The sequence below is a fragment of the Lingula anatina genome, chromosome 2 (genome assembly GCF_051362555.1).
Source record: "Lingula anatina isolate TDL-2025a chromosome 2, LinAna3.0, whole genome shotgun sequence".
In the NCBI taxonomy this organism is placed as follows: Eukaryota; Metazoa; Brachiopoda; class Lingulata; order Lingulida; family Lingulidae; genus Lingula; species Lingula anatina.
Window position 1 is genome coordinate 34890169 of NC_141768.1, and position 17217 is coordinate 34907385.

General features: G+C 35.9%; 1 protein-coding gene across 2 annotated transcripts in view; it reads left to right on the forward strand.

The window, feature by feature from the left end:
• The window catches only part of LOC106163000 (MAM and LDL-receptor class A domain-containing protein 1), a 33825-nt gene extending 18657 nt beyond the window's left edge, over positions 1-15168 (forward strand). Inside the window, exons 25-44 of one of the 2 annotated variants that reach the window (XM_087005135.1) lie at positions 160-399; positions 580-670; positions 961-1140; positions 1488-1658; positions 1922-2335; positions 2653-2910; positions 3156-3278; positions 3767-3854; positions 4098-4201; positions 4393-4499; positions 4788-4938; positions 5301-5444; positions 5630-5764; positions 9456-9638; positions 9950-10135; positions 10790-10981; positions 11218-11367; positions 11685-11831; positions 12507-12692; positions 13587-15168. In XM_087005135.1, the coding sequence (XP_086861261.1) occupies positions 160-399; positions 580-670; positions 961-1140; positions 1488-1658; positions 1922-2335; positions 2653-2910; positions 3156-3278; positions 3767-3854; positions 4098-4201; positions 4393-4499; positions 4788-4938; positions 5301-5444; positions 5630-5764; positions 9456-9638; positions 9950-10135; positions 10790-10981; positions 11218-11367; positions 11685-11831; positions 12507-12692; positions 13587-13609 (3273 nt within the window). In that variant the 3' untranslated portion in view covers positions 13610-15168. Of the gene's footprint in view, positions 1-159; positions 400-579; positions 671-960; positions 1141-1487; positions 1659-1921; positions 2336-2652; positions 2911-3155; positions 3279-3766; positions 3855-4097; positions 4202-4392; positions 4500-4787; positions 4939-5300; positions 5445-5629; positions 5765-9455; positions 9639-9949; positions 10136-10789; positions 10982-11217; positions 11368-11684; positions 11832-12506 lie in introns of both variants that reach the window. The other variant, XM_087005136.1, reaches the window with a different exon arrangement.
• The last annotated feature ends 2049 nt before the right edge of the window (positions 15169-17217 follow it).

A 17217-nucleotide genomic window follows, 5' to 3' on the forward strand; every position in this document is an offset into this window, starting at 1 on the left:
GAAAACTGTACCTCTGATGTGATGCATTCTTTCTCAAGTGATGATACAAGCTCTTATTAAATGATTTTCTGTATTTTGAGACAGATTTCAAATCATAAATAAATGAAGTTAAAATTCTATAATGGTTGGAATAAATATGTTAACAATTTAATTTTGCAGACTGCTTCTTCACAAGCCATAGCAAGGATAAGATCCCCATGGATAAACATTTCCCAGGAACACTGCCAGGCCACTGTAAGCTTTGAGTACCATGCATTTGGATCTCATTTGGTGACATTCAATGTGAAATACCAGATAAATGGCAGCAGCCAGGTATATACAGCATGGACTCATGACAGCAGTAGTCAAGATCAGTGGAGACATGTGGATGTCCTCATAAACACTACGGAGAGGTTCAAAGTAAGAGAGCTTTTGGTTAAAACCAGCTTGATTTGGTGAATTCTGATAATTCACAATGTTGAAATTTTATGATGATGAAAAACAGTGTATATCGAGTCTATCAAATATCCTCTTTGGATTGCATGATTGGCATCAGAACATAGTGTAGATTGTTGTCACTAATATCGGTCATGATTTCAGGTCATATTTGAAGGAATAAAAGCATCAGGTGCCACGGTGGATGACAGCTCTATTGCTATTGATGATATAACAATAACAAAGGCAGCCTGTGGTATGTTAATTGGTTGTGAACAAATCATCTCGGGGGGGGGGAGGGGGGATATTTGGAGCATATATTTATCTAATTTTGGAGTTTCTTTACAACCTTGAAAATATTTCTATTGATATTTACTCCTGGCACTTTTAATTCATATAGATATAGTGTCAAGATACCAGTATATGGTAACAGAAATTAAAACAGACATAGGTATACTACATGTAGTTAAACTGAGAATGTTTAGTATCTCTGAAAAGACCTGTATATTCTTTTTAAACGAGTGGCAATTCAATGCTCTTTTTCAGGCTGCACACCTCTGCCCAATGGTACCATGGCCTCCTACAACCCAGTGAAAACCCACTATAGGAACTCAGAGGAGGTTCAGTACACTTGTGATGCTGGTTATTCACAGAGTGCAGGGAATATAAGCTTTACTTGTGGAGTGACTGGACAGTGGACAGGAGGGGCACCGTTGGAGTGTGACCGTAAGGGAAATATCTTCAGGGGCAGATGGAGGTCATCTTCTGGGTCTTCCAGAAGACAGTCAGAATTTTAATTTACATTTACATGCATCAAATTTTTTTCTGTCAGAAGACAGTCAAAAATGGGGGATGGATATACAAAACATTTGGAAGACTGTCAGAAAATCTTAAAGTTGAAACTGTAATTTTGTTTAAGAATAAACATCCCCATTATGTTAAACAAACATTTTCTAACAAGTTGTAAGTATTTCATGCAGGTAAATGTTTAAGATATTAATTGTGATTAACAATATTTTTTAACCTCCATGAAAAAAGTAATGTATATGGAATATTTTGATGATATTCTCTAGGATGTAGTGACCCTGGTGAGGGGGTGAATGCCACAAAAACTGTGGGGGGATATCAGATAGGAGGGGATGTCACATATGGTTGTTTGCAAGGCTACGATGTTGTCAATGGATCTCTAAGACTCACATGCCAGGCAAACTTTACTTGGGATGGACATCCACCAACATGTGCATGTATGTCATTGATCATTTTAGAGACTTAAATCTGAGTATAACCCTTTTTCTCTGTGTCAAAACCTCGGAATTAAGAGAAACTATTCAAAAAAGATGTATGAAATTGCAAAAATTGTTTTGATGATTTGGTAAAGAAATGCTGTAGTGAACAATTCTCTTCTTGGTAGTTGTCTATAGTATTACAGAAATATTTGTATATAGGCCTTGCCTGGTAAGAATTAAGGCAACTGGTTATTGTAATGAAATACGTTTTTTCTCTCCAGACCTGGCAGATAAAACACAGTGCACCAGTCCTTGGGGTTATGGGTACTGGGGCAACTGCTTTATCATCAATTCAACAGAAGTTTCTCCATCTGAAGCCAGAAGGAAATGTTTGGAAGTTGGTGGCTACATAGCTGTGCCTACAGACACTGGCATAAAGAGTCATCTTCAGAATGTCCTCTCCACATTACCACAGTACTCATCAATTTCAAAATGGCTGGTTGGCTTACACGATCCATATTCTTTAAATGTTTATCGCAGTGTTGATGGCTCCTTCGCAGATGTTACAGGCATCATGGATACCAATGAACCATCTGATGTTTGGAGCCAATTCATGGTTATGTCACAGGGTAGTGGATATTTACTGCAGGATTTTAATGACTCTGCCTCCTCTTTTATCTGTCAAAAGAATTATGGTAAGTTCTTATGGAAAAGTGATCAGTCAATCTATAATGTTTAGATTAAACTGGATCAATTAGAAAAAAATACAAATTTAAACAAATATATTCTTTGATTTTACACACACACACAAGCATGCATGCATGCACGCACGCACGCACGCAGGCACACACACACACACACACACACACACACGCACAGAGGGTTTTAAAACTACATATCTAAATTACAAAATATATTATCCTTTTGTTAACTTAGTTATATGCTCCTTGTCAGAATGATGCTACCGTAAATATAGGTTTCAGATATTAATCCATTGTTCTTTATTTTCAAGGATACCTGGGATGCTACCAGAAACCAACAACCTCTAAAGCAGAAGTAACCAGTGATAAACATATGTCAGCATTACAGTGTATAGAGTACTGCCGGGGACTTGATTACCCTATAGTTGCTCTGTCCCTCACTCACTGCTATTGTAGAACAAGTTATAATGATTTAGCAAAAGCAGACGAAATGATGTGTGAGCAGACATGCACTGGGAATTCCCTGGAAAACTGTGGTGGTGCCAGTCATGCCCTTTTGTTTATAACTCGTAAGTCTTAATGGCAGATACCTTTAGTTTAAGAAGGAATTGTTTTCCTTTGTTTATGTGGTAAAAAAATGAAATATGTCTAAATTTCACTGAATTGAACTTGTAACACTTATTTTTCAATCATTCATTAAATTTAATTTTTTTAAGGAACAGGTAAACAACTAATTAACATTCATAAGATCATTCGTTGATTTCGACAAGCTAACAATATTAATTGCATTGGTTTATATTTTTCATTACCCTAGCGTTATATCACTTCAAAGCATTATCTTGTGAATCTCTAAAAAGTCAAGGTGTGGTTCTCCCTGGTAAATACTGGATACGCCCTGATGGGAAAGAGATTTCTTTGAGGGTGGAATGCTTCATGGGTATGTCTGAAACATAATAAAAACATGCTTGAAATAAATTCTGAAATTTTGTAATTGCTGTCAACTGAATATTAAGTTTATACAACATGTTAAATGACATCATAATGTTTAGATTGGAGTATGTCATTTTAGAAATTATGTGTTAGATTAAATTCATCATCAATATAATCTATAAAGCCCCTTTCCCATACACACCTTCGGGCTAGTTGTAGGTAGATTAATCAAACTTTGTGGGGACTCTAGCTGAGTACAATCAGCTTATCTGAATGACAGGCCTCCTCTTGGCATTGAGAAGAATACAGAAATGCTAGTGATTACAGAAGAATGTTGGAAAGAAGAAGACGAGGTATATCATTCAGTTAAGCTGATTGCACTCAGCCAAATTCCACACAGAGTTGGATTGGTCTATGTAGGCCAATAGTGTCCATGTGAATCGGGTCTAATTAAGATAGACCTTGATTTTCCTAATTTACCTTTATTTGAATTAGAACCCTGCAGTGAGTCTCTGGTATCATCCAGTCAAGTAGAAGTGTCATCAGAAGCAGCAGAAGCCAACTTTCAAAAACAAAACATTCAGTAAGATGCTTTGACATATCAATTAGTCTAAGCTACAGTAAATTCAAATTAACATACATCTGCAGATTAAGCAGTGGAATCCCCGCCCACCTTTCTTGCTGCCTGAATCTTATTGCAAATCTAGAAATTAATTTTTTTCATGTAGATCTTAATCAATTTCATACATTTTGTATGAATTTTTTATGGAACATATGTGGAAATGAGTTTTTATAAATGGTTTCTGATATACAGGTACTTTTCCAGTCTTTATGATGAAGGTGCATGGGCTCCAAATACTTCTGATAGTGCCCCCTGGGTCAAGCTCACCTTTAATACCAGGCACATTGTAACTGGGATTGTCACACAAGGTAGGGTAACAGTATTTTTTAAAACAGGTTATAAGATGATTAGCTTTTTTGTTGGGGAGACAATTTGGAAGGGTAGTTTGTGCTTTAATTTGAGGAAGTGATGATGAAAGAGAGAGAGGGGGGAGGAGGAGATAGAGGGGAGGAGTACATATAGGTAGAAGCTAAAAAACATTAATTTTCTCTGCTCTTAGGGGGTTATACCACACAGTCCACTTCAACAAACTGGATAACACAGTACAGAGTTACCTACAATGATGGAAAGGGGTGGCACAACTATTCTTCCAATGGAACTCTGGAGGTATGGAGAGACATGTACTGAGTAACAATGGCATTTGTACTTTTAGATAACATACCGGTATATTCTGAGACTCATAAAAATGTATTTATTTTCATATTTTAAGTTTGTGTCAATTGTTTTTGAAAACCACTAGTTGGTTTGTTCAGTGTGTGTGTTTTTTCAAAATATTACAGTGTATAAGTGTACATCTTAAATATATTACAGTGTCTGGGTATCTTACTATTGAACATTAAGAACAACTGTTTTGCATATTCCATACCTTGTGAGAATTGGAGTAAAATATTTCAGCTGTCAGGGAACACTGATTGGAATGGGCTGGTTACACAGTATATGCACCCACCATTCATAGCAGATGCCATAAGTATACATCTTCTGGCCTGGAATGGGAGACCTGAATTGCGCTTAGAAGTACTTGGATGCTCGATTCAATCAGTGGATGGTAGGTTGTTAATTTGTGCTTTTCACATACATTATTACTAGACCTTTTGTACAAAAATAAGGTATCAGTACTAGTATGTGATAGCACAAGTTAACAACCTACCAAGTGCCAATTTATTCATATTTTTGCTTAAGCCGCATACATGATTTTAAGCTTGTAAATTAACATGCACAAGGTGACTCTTGAGACTTTTTATTGATAATTGTAAGTAATTGATTTATTTATCAACAAAAAACACAACTAAATTTGTGCAATACTTGCATGTTTATCAAATACAATGCAATAAGATATAATCACGCCTTTTTTAAAGAATCATAATTCTGATAGGAGATATAAATCATAATTTTACTATTTTGATTTAGATAATGATAATTATGTTGGATGCTACATAGAGTCTAGTGGTGCTTTGTCAGAAATGCCTGTTTCTGCTGGTACTGTCACAACAGCAGATGAATGCATCAATAACTGCAGGAACCTTGATATGATCTATGCTGGAATCAGTGTTGGTGAGTTTCTTTGGTGTCCAAGGTTGAGAATTTCATTATGACATTTCAGTTTATCAAAGGTTTTTTATGCATTAGAAAGATAATTTTGACTATTTAAAATCTGTTGGAATTCATGATAAGCTGAAGATCTTTCTTTGCAGATAATGTTCAAAACAATTTTTATTTGACAATGTGTCATTTTCTAGGGAATTGTTCCTGTAGCAACAGCCTTGGCAGAATTGGTCAACTCAAGAAATCCAGCCATTGTAAACAAAAATGCACTGGTAACACCAATCAATATTGTGGTGATGAGGGAATGCTATCAGTGTACAGAGTATGGGGTAGGTAATTCTTATCAGAAAACAGCAGGTACTCTGTTGAAAATGGGGGAAGGGACTTTTGGAAACTATTTGAATATAATACAGTGGAATGTGTCATTTGAATAGGGATTGTGTAAAAAGTCTAAAAAAAAACAAAGTCTGAAGCAGTTTAAGTTCTGCTCGTTATTTTACAGTATTTAAATTTTAAGGAATATATTTTCCAACTTTCAGGCAGGGTTTTTCTACACATGAAATATGTGATATTGAAAGACAAAAAGGTGCATTCAAGATAATTAAAATTCTCTGACATTTTAGCCAGTCATTTTATTTAGCTTTGTTTGTTACGCTTTTTATGTACAGACACAGATGTGTCTGTACATATTGCCATCACCTGCGTCTGTCGTCGCCGATGCCGATGCCGATGGCGATGGCGATGCCGATGCCGATGCCGATGCCGTGCACTTTCCTTGTAAACACGATAAGTGGAGGGCAGTTTTAATTTTTGGCTTTATATTTACAGAGCTGGTGAATATTCATAAAACGCAGGTCAAGTTCGAAAATCAGCATGATCGGGCCATTATTGTAGAAGTTAAGCTGTTTTTTCACTTTTCAGCATATTTTTCACATTTCCTCAGATTCAATTCTTAGGCATGTTAACAGTCTCATTATTAAACTAATAAGATATGTAAAAGTTTTTGTTTGACATTTCCTGCATCTTTACAACATTGTTAGTTGATTTTGTAAAAATGATGGTAAACTTGTTATCATGTATTGTGTAATAAAGTTTCAAAAATGGAAATAAACTCATATCATTGCACTTTGTCAGATTCAATCATTCACTATGTTCTGAATCTCAGAATGGAAGAAATTGGACATTTAACACTGCTTGATATTTTTCCCATCTCATCAATTTTCTTAGTTGATCATATAAAAATGGCAGTAAACTGTTAATTTGGTTTTATGTTAAAAATTGTTTAAAATGGGGAAAAAAACATTTCAGAACAGTGCTGTCTTGTTTACATTTTGGCATTTTCAAGTTGTGACTTTGAAGTTCTATGGGCCTGAAGACCTTTGCTAGTCACATTTTCTGTATATCCATGATACTAATATTTTATTATTAAAAATTGATGGTCATTATGCTGTTAAACATTATGTAATATTGCATCAAAATTTGAAAAAAACCTATTTTGGGCACTGCTCCCATGATGACCATTTAAGAAAACCATGTCACTTACTGTTCTCAAACAATACAGTAAATATATATATATATAGATGTGTCTGTACATATTGCCATCACCTGCGTCTGTCTTCGTCGCCATCACCGCCGTCACCGGCGCCTTGCACTTTTATTGTAACGAGATAAGTGGAAGGCAGTTTTACTTTTTGGCTTTATATGTACAGAGCTGATGAATATTCATAAAACGCAGTTCAAGTTCGAAAATCAGCATGATCGGGCCATTATTGTAGAAGTTATGCTTTTTTTTCACTTTTCAGCATATATGCAACACTGTAAACACATTCCAAGGAAAAGCGATAGGCCTGTTGTCATGAAACTCACAGGAGTAATCTATCTTACTAAAACGCAGGTCAAGTTCGAAAATCAGCATGATCAGGCCACTATTTTAGTAGTTATGCTTTTTTTTCACTTTTCAGCATATATGCAACACGTACTGTAAACACAATATACGAAAAACAGATAGGCCAATTGTCATTAAACTCACAGGAGTGCTCAATCCTGCTAAAACGCAGGTTGAGTTAAAAAATCAGTATAATCAGGCCATTATTTTAGAAGTTATGTTGTTTTTTCACATTTCCTCAGATTCAATTCTTAGGCATGTTTACAGTTTCATTATGTAATTAATAAGATATTAAAAGTGTTTGTTTGACATTTCCTGCATCTTTATAACATTGTTAGTTGATTTTGTAAAAATGATGGTTAATTTGTTATCGTGTATTGTGTAATTAAGTTTCAAAAATGGAAATAAACTCATATCATTGCAGTTTGTAAGATTCAATCATTCACTATGTTCAGAAACTCAGAATGGAGGAAATTGGACATTTGACACTGTTCTATTGATATTTTTCACATCTCATCAATTTTCTTAGTTGATCATATAAAAATGGCAGTAAGCTGTTAATTTTGTTTTATGTTAAAAATTGTTAAAAATGGCAAAAAAAACATTTCAGAACAGTGCTGTCTTTGTTTACATTTTGGCATTTTCAAGTTGTGACTTTGAAGTTCCATGGGCCTGAAGACCTTTGCTAGTCACATTTTCTGAATATCCATGATACTAATATTTTATTATTAAAAATTGATGGTCATTATGCTGTTAAACATTATGTAATATTGCATCAAAATTTGAAAAAAACCTACTTTGGGCACTGCTCCCATGATGACCATTTAAGAAAAACCATGTCACTAACTGTTCTCAAACAGTACAGTAAATATGTACAGATGTGTCAAAAATGTGTCTGTACATATTGCCATCACCTGCGTCTGTCTTCGTCGTCACCGCCGTCACCGGCGCCTTGCACTTTCATTGTAAACACGATAAGTGGAAGGCAGTTTTACTTTTGGGCTTTATATTTACAGAGCTGATGAATATTCATAAAACGCAGGTCAAGTTCGAAAATCAGCATGATTGGGCCATTATTGTAGAAGTCATGCTTTTTTTCACTTTTCAGCATATTTCACATATTGGCATTTTCAAGGTGTGACTTTGAAGTTCTACATGCTTGAAGACCCATGTTAGTCACATTTTCTGAAAATCCATGATACGTATATTTTATTATTAAAAATTGACGGTCATTATGCTGTTAACCAATATGTAATATTGCATCAGAATAGAAGAAAACAATTATGGGTGCTGCTGCCATGATGACCATTATGGGAAAACCATGTTACTTATGATTGCCAAATGTCAAAAAAGAAATGCAGGACTAAAATGCAGCCTGGGTTGGAAAAGTAGTCTAATTGGCTTCTTTTTCTGGAAGTTATACATTTTCAAAGTGTGAACTTGAACTCCCATGGGCCTGAAGCCTTAGGCTTGTTACACATTTTACTTACATTGGTATTACCTGTTGAGCATAATTAAAATTTGATGTTGAATTTGCAGTTTAACATAATGTACTTTTGCATCAGAATTGACAGTAGCCTATTTTGTGCATAGTTATTTCCTGCTTTTTGTCTGTACATTTGACAGCTTTGCTGCCTTGTTTATAATTTTTAAACAGAAATTGTTTTTATCCCCTATCCTTCCCACCCCATACAAGTAATGGATATGTCCTTCAGCTGGACTGACAGTCAAACTCTGTTGACAAAATTAGGTATGGCCATCTCCTTCAGTTTTCAGTCTGCTTCTAAGGAAGTTCTACCCACACGATAACCCCAAAATGTGTTTGTATATACCATATACAGCTTTGTTTGTTATGCTTTTTTATAATTTTTAAACAGAAATTGTTTTTATCCCCTATCCTTCCCACCCCATACAAGTAATGGATATGTCCTTCAGCTGGACAGACGGTCAAACTCTGTTGACAAAATTAGGTATGGCCATCTCCTTCAGTTTTCAGTCTGCTTCTAAGGAAGTTCTACCCACACGATAACCCCAAAATGTGTTTGTATATACCAGTGCATGTCGCTGTTTATTTCCACTTTAGACTTTTACAAAGTACAATGTACATCCATATGCATGAAAAACCTACATTACAGATTTTCAATGCCCTCCCATTCCACAAGTATCTCGTGCCAGATCAAACAGCACTTCCAGAACCCATGGTTCTGTGGTTGGGTATCAGTGTGATACAGGATATATGTTTCCATCTGATGCAGAGAACATAACAGCAATACAATGTGAACAGGTACAGTGGACACAGACACCCCCAGATTGCCAGGGTAAGTCCATTTTTATTTCAAGAGAAATGACCAGGACAGGGTAGGCTGAAGTGCTTGACACACATTCTGATTGGATTATATATAGTAAAGTAAAATTTTCATTTGTGTTCGTATTTCATGATAACAACTACTTTAACTGTTTAAGATGAGAGGAAAAACGTTTTTTGGAGTGGACCATTTTCCTTATGATGGTTATAACCACTTTGCTATTTTCAAAACAATTGGATGAATTTTTCCTTTGAAATATAGCAAGTGAATTCCATTAAAATAAACTGAACAGATGTTACAACAAATGCCTCATTCAATTTCAGTTGTTAATTGCACAACCTCACCACCATCAGTTGCAAACAGCACCAGTGTGCAAGGAGGCATCAGATATGGCAGCAATGTGAACTACACTTGTTATAATGGATATCAGCTTCCAAATGGAGCTGTATTCACACAGAGCACCTGTCAGGCTGATGGGACATGGAGCAATATTTTGGTACACTGCGAGCGTAAGTACACATTTGTTATACCAAGGGTACAAGGGCTATACATATGTCTTACTTACTTGTGGTGGACTAGCTGTCGTATATACCTTTCTCTGGACTCCAACAAACCTAAAGGCATCCTTTTGAGCTAGAATTTCAAATTTTTGGGAAAAAATGGTCAAATAGCTTAGTGTCTCTCTGCTAGAATGTGTAACCTGACTGTTTGATACATAACATATGAATAAGAGGAATAGCTTCTTAAAGTCACAAGGTTAAGTGGGATCAGTGGTGCATTAGACAAGTATTTCTCAGAATGATTAATTTACATATGTGCAATTGCAATTCAGTTTATTTTGGCAAATGCAAGCGAGATCCAGGGGCGGATTTAGGCCGTCTTCTGGGTCTTCCGGAAGACGGTCAGATTTTCAAGTTTACATTGATGGGTATCTAATTTTTTCTGTCGGAAGATGGTCAAAAATGAAGGATGAATCAACAAAGATAATTTGGAAGACTGTCAGAAAATATCTTTGGGTCCGCCCCTGAGATCAAAAGTGTATGCTCTCCACCCTTTTTTATATAAGAGATAACAAATGTCTTAACTAAATTGATAAGAAAAGACTGGCAAGTTGAATAATAGTTAAGCATTTATATATTTAACATGAAATTGCCCTTTCACAGCCAAGCATTGTGGCAGCAGGCCATCAGTGACAAATGCGTTAGTTGTGCTCGATGAAGGCACAGTTGTCACATCCAGAATCAGCTACCACTGCAATCCTGGCTACCAGATAGAAGGTTCTGATGGCTTGGTACAGGAGGTCACTTGTTCTCTGGAGGCTCAGTGGAACACCACTGAATTGGAAAATTGCACAGGTTTTCTTAAAACTTTAATGATCTGAATGACCTAGTCACATTTTGATTGCCAAACTTAATGTAAAATAGTGGAGATATTCTTTATAGTGAATTCATAAGGTGCCATACTATTGTGGTTCATATGCAATAATGTCTAATCAATATTGTAATGATAAATGGGTAATCAAAATACCAACCATTATTTTAAAAAATATATTTTAAAGAAATGAAAACATAAAATTGCATCTTTCAATCAGAGGCCCCTACCTTTGTTGGCTGTGTGTTGAGCAATGGTGGACTACATGGAACAGGAGCTACACAGAGTTTGGCTGGTATACAGCAGGCAAAAAATAACTATGCACTAAGATGTATCACAGAATGCAAACAAAATGGCTATGCATTAGCTGGTATGTATGGAAATTTGCAATTTAAATTGACATAAACTAATACCTAATGGCTAAATCATATCATCATATGTTACAGATATCATGTTTCAGGCATATTGAGAACATGTGCTCACTGCAAGTGTCTTGAGAAAAAAATTCCCTATAGCTAGTGTCTTTGAAAGAACTTTGATGATTTGTAGAGCATTCAGTAAATTTTAAATTGAATAAATAAAAGAATAACAATCTTTATAGATTTGATTTACAATACACATTCATATTGTTTGATGATGAAGATGGCAGTGAAGAAAAATCAATGCAAAGACTCTTTGTACTTAAAGGATTAAGTGAGGGAAGTTCCTGTCAGTGTGGACAGACATACAGCACCAGTAAAATTGTGGATACAGCAACCTGCAACATACCATGCTCTGGTGGTGACACAACACAGTGGTGTGGGGGAACTGGCAAGACAGCAGTGTACAGAACAGGTATGGCAATTACTAATTACTCAATCTTTTCAATGGGGGAAAATTGTGAACTTTATTGATACTTTATCTTTTTAAGTCATAATTTCTTTAAATTAAAACATTACTATTGAGTCGTTACAACAGAATAAAAAAGCATGCTACTCTATATTCTATTCTATGCAGCACCACAATTGATATATAGAAATATTATTTTGTGATTATAAAATTATTTATCTGAAAGTTTGATAATTTTTTCCCATTAAAAATCTTATTATCACAACCTTTGTTCATTGTATCACTCAAATACCAACACTACACTGGTTACCATTTCGTGCATATATATATGTAAGCCAATTCATGGTACATGTAAGAGAAGAAACTGGTGAAATTTTCTTTCAAAAATTGATTTTCATTTAGAGAGCAAAAAAAATACCTGCTAGTTACCTTGGGTATTGTCTAATTATTCTGCTTCATTAACCTGATCTGCACTTTATTTATGTTAGTTGATGTGAAGTACCTCAAAAAGGTGCCTTTTGTTAATGATAATGTTTTCATGCAGATTACGTATGTTTGGCAGTTAAGAGGTTAGTCATTAGTCTAGTTAGTCAGTTAGTCTTAGTCATGGGAAAATGCAAGTGATATTTTGATGTTTTAATATTAAAATATTATATAATAATAAATCACCTTGTGCTTCAGACACTTTTTGCCCAATGTTGCCAGTAGGATCAACAGCAACTGTAAACACCACCCATCGACTGGCAGGAACTGTGGTTGCATTCATTTGCAAAAGTGGCAATTTTCTATCTGGCGGTACAATTTCCAGCCAGACTTATAAATGCCTTCCATCTGGGCACTGGACTCCAACAGTCCAGTCTTGTATAGGTATGTATGTCCAGGGTATGGTATGCCTATTTAGCAGTATTTTCTGCTAATCAAACTATTAAAAGTTTTCTCTTCTATAAAAATTTAATAATTTTTTCACTAGAATTAATCTTTCTATAAATTTGACCAATATTCCATTTAGTCAAGACTACATTTTTGAAAAAAATATATTGCAATTATGTTATGATGTTATTTTGATAGATATTTATATACAGACACTGTATGTGTTAGTATTTATTCTGATCACTGTTTTTGTCTGTGTTGATTGCATCTGTCTCATCTGTTTTTAACCCTTTGACTGCCAAACCATATCGTTTTTAACAGAAATTTACTAAATGACTTTGATTGGTAAAATAGCAGGCTCCTTTCTAACATTACTTTATAAAAGTAGATCTTTCTTTTTTTGCATGTATTTGGCAGCTTTTGTCCCATAAGTACAAACTAAATTTTGTTTAACTTTTTCACAAAAATTTTTTTTTTTTTTGTAAAAAGGTAGGTTTCTTTTGAAAATCAGCAAGACAGAGGTATATTTTACAAAACTTACATTTACTGGAATGTATTTGTTTATGTTAAAATGGAGCAATAGAAATTACTTCTTTACTTTTAAGTGTTTGTATATTTGCCAGCCTTGCTGTCTAATTAATTTTTTTACCTAAATGAGTAATCACTTAGATCCTATTTTCAAACTGCATACTGTTAATCACTAAAAGACCAAATTTAACATCAAAGTTTTCATCAAGTAGCGCTAAAAGGGAAAATTGCAGGCCTATTATAATTTCATTTACCATATCTTCTGAAACTTGTAAATGTCACAGTCAGAACAGTCAAATACCCAGAACAAAAAGGTAAGCTATCTGTTAATTTTACTTTAGTTTTGAGTGTCTTTACCTCAAGGTGTGTATTGCATGTTTAAATGAGGCAATTCAAAGACATGCAGTAGGAAAGGTAAGAGTGCTTTATTTTGTTTTACACACAAAGGGATTGTTGTCTTCTTCAATTTGTCTTGAATGGTGGATTTACGAATTGTCACAGTATAAGGGTGTAGGAAAGTGCATTGAATGTGAGAAAAAGAAAAGAATCCCAGACTAAATGAACGTGTGATGTGGGTGCCATTGAAGGCAATTGCAATTGAATTGCAATTGGTTATGATGTATGACGGCTGTAAAATTGTTGGTTTGTCTCAGAAACATGCAAAGTTAGTTTTGTGCTGATTATAGTGTGGTATGGTGTGACTGTATGCTTGAAAGGAAATTGTTCTTGCTCGCAAAAATGTGATGGAGTGAAGATGTGCAGTATTCCTTTGTCGAGAGCGCCCGGAGTTCAACAGACGCTCCCGACAACGTAATGACAATATTCACTTTTGGCGCGCAAGCAGCACACGGGCTTGCAGCACAGAATCATAGTAATAAAGGAAATTTGTATAAAAGCCACTTTTTGTATTGAATCAGGGTCAGTTGCTTAATAAAGCAGCATTACGTAAATTAACCTATTTTGAGTTTTATACTTATATTGAGTGTCGGTATGTGAACGGTGCGGGGGAGTATTGACATGACCCCGGTATGGGATGGGATTTATTGCGATATTATAAATAAGTGGTGGTGTCCTCTTTCTCCATTTGGTGCGTGGTCTTTGGTTGTGGGTGTTTTTCTTGCACAACTGTCACTGGAACATGGACTTCGGGTGATGGAGTCTCTGTCAGTGTGAAGATCTTCGACACTGCGATCCTGGAAGGGGCTTCGACACTTCGTACATGGGATAACACCTTCGACACTACGATCCTGGGAAGGGCGTCGACACTTCGAACCTAGGAGAGAGACCAGCGAAGAGGCCTTTTAAAAACGTTTTTTGTGCGTTTTTTATGTTTTGATTACGCAGAGTCAGGTCAGTTATCTGCTACCGTTAACCATGTAAAACGGTACTACCTGTTCATGGTCGAGCCGTCGGCGACTAAACCGACAAAACCTTGTCGGGCTTGCCTGGCAAAGGTAAAGGGCGTCAGGACGCCCTGTGGGAACTAAATAATCCCTCAAAGATCTGCAGATCGTCCTGGGCCCTCATCAGTACATGTAGACCCTGAAGTCCCCATGGAAAAGAAGAGAAAAGAAGAATCCACGACGCAAGCGCCGGAATAAATATAGACTGTTAAAATATATTATAAGAACTGTTACCGTTTTAATTAAAGATTAATATAAATGTAATATAATATAAATGTCACGTAAATGCAATGAAAAAAGATTTTATCATGTTTTTTTCTCGCGAAAAATGAAGGAATATGTCGTGAGTGCCCGGAGTCCAAGAGACGCTCCCGACAACGTCATGATGTAAATAGAGACAATAAACCTTTGACGCGCAAGCAGCACACGGGCTTGCAGCACAGAATCCGCGTAAGTTCATAGTGATAAAGGGAACTTGTATAAAAGCCACTTTTTGTATTGACTCGGGGTCAGTTGCCTAATAAAGCAGCATTATGTTGAAATATCCTTGTTGTTGACTTGGGTTCCGTCGCACGCACTTACTGGAAGTTTTAGACCAACGAATCTGGGATCCATCGTGAGAGTGAAAGATTACATGTGAACAAGTAAATGAGCGTAAATTAGCGATAGTGAGTGAAAACTTCCTTCGGTTTAGGACGTTCACTACACCTTTTAGGAAAAGCATATGCTGATGTGAAATGCAAGTTATATTGTTGTGTGTGAGACTTAGAGTGAATATATCCAAGTTTGCTGGTGGAAGTATGACACCCTTATCAAGATAGATGACATCTCTGAAGAATATTGAACAAGTTTAACAAACTTCCAATGGACAGTCCAGTTTGCTTATATTCTGAATAGAACTGTGGAAATTCCTGGAGCGCTGGAAATCAAAGTTACCATGATTATTTTGAACATACCTTTATTGCTTTAATCACAACTTACCTTAATATTTTTCTGCTGCTCAGGTTGTTCAACCCGGAAAACTCCTCTGTGGAATTGACTACGTGTTTGCATATACTGTAGGCGTGACGCTCGTAACGCACCCTTGTCAAAACTTTTGAAAATAAAATGCTAAATATCTTCCAAACCAGGATTGTAGTAAAAGTTACTATAGAAGTCTGACCGAAAGTTATATGTGGAGATTCCAGATATGCCCTTGGATTTCACCTTTGACCTTTATTTCAAGGTCAAGCGGGCCAAAACTTTCTAATATATTCTTATATTTGACATACTTTTCATGTTGAAAGGAACTTTGCAAACTTTTCGTCCCAAACTGACAGAGATATGACCATAGTTACTGTTGATTTTGAATAGGAAGTCATATACTGACAGTCTTACTGTGGCCTTCAAATTGACCTTGGGCCTATTTTCCATGATGAACTAAACTGAACTATACAAACTTTCTGGCCCTCATATATACAAAACTATGCCCATGGCTATATATTAATTGAATAGGAAGTCATATACTGGCAATTTTACTGTGACCTTGAATTTGACTTGTGACCTATTTGTTACCATAAACTGAACTTTGCAAATATTCCATTCATTATACTTCCACAACTGGCAGAGATATGTCCATAGTTGCTATTGAACTTGACTAGGAAGACAGATACTGGCAATCTTACTGTGACCTTGAAATTGAGTTGCCATGCTTTAGACTGGGTTCCCATGTCTAGATCGATCCATCTCGATCGGTCTAACTCCCTGGGGAGTCTCACTAAATTGCTATCAAATTGCCAGCTTAAATGTCAGCTAGAGTGTAAAGATAATTACCACCTAACAGCTTACTAGGCGTGACAGACATTTAAGCCGGTTAAGTTGATAGCAATTTAGTGAGACTCCCCAGGGAGATAGATCGATCCAAATATCTGTGGGAATGGTCCCTTAGATTGCAGCATGCAGTTGACCATATAAGGATAGCCAGTGACCTGCATAATCATTATTAATGCCATAATTATTTTGAGGTGTGTAAGGGTCTGAAGTTTGATTTAATTAAATTAATCTAGTGTATTTTGAAATATGCGGGAAACAAAAGCTCCATGTGCATTACTTTTTTATTACATTGTTAATCAAATTTTGTCTGTCAAATTATGGTAATTAATAAATAGAAAAGGCGGTTCTTCCTGCCTCCTACCACGATGGATCCCTTGAAACCTGAAACCTTGGCAGAGATGCCACTTCTTCCTCAGTTCTGAGTGACCAGGGTGTGGATGCCAGGCGGTCATGCAGTATACTAAGTATATGGATATTTCAGTTTTTTAAAACCGATTCAACGAAACGTTCTAAAGCAATGGCTTTAGGTATTTGTCTATAACTTATCTTTGATGCGTTAAAATGGGTTTGACGCCTGCATGTTGAACATGGTTTTGCCATCCACCAATATCTTCCCCACGTGATATTTTGTGCCCTCCATGCCTCCTTTGTCTCATTACGCGCATCTCATTAGGTAAAAATTGCAGTTGTGCCTCATGTTACCTACACAGAATTTTAAACTATATCGGTAGAATTAGTAGTGGCAGTAAATACATACGAAATATTCAAGATGGGAAAAA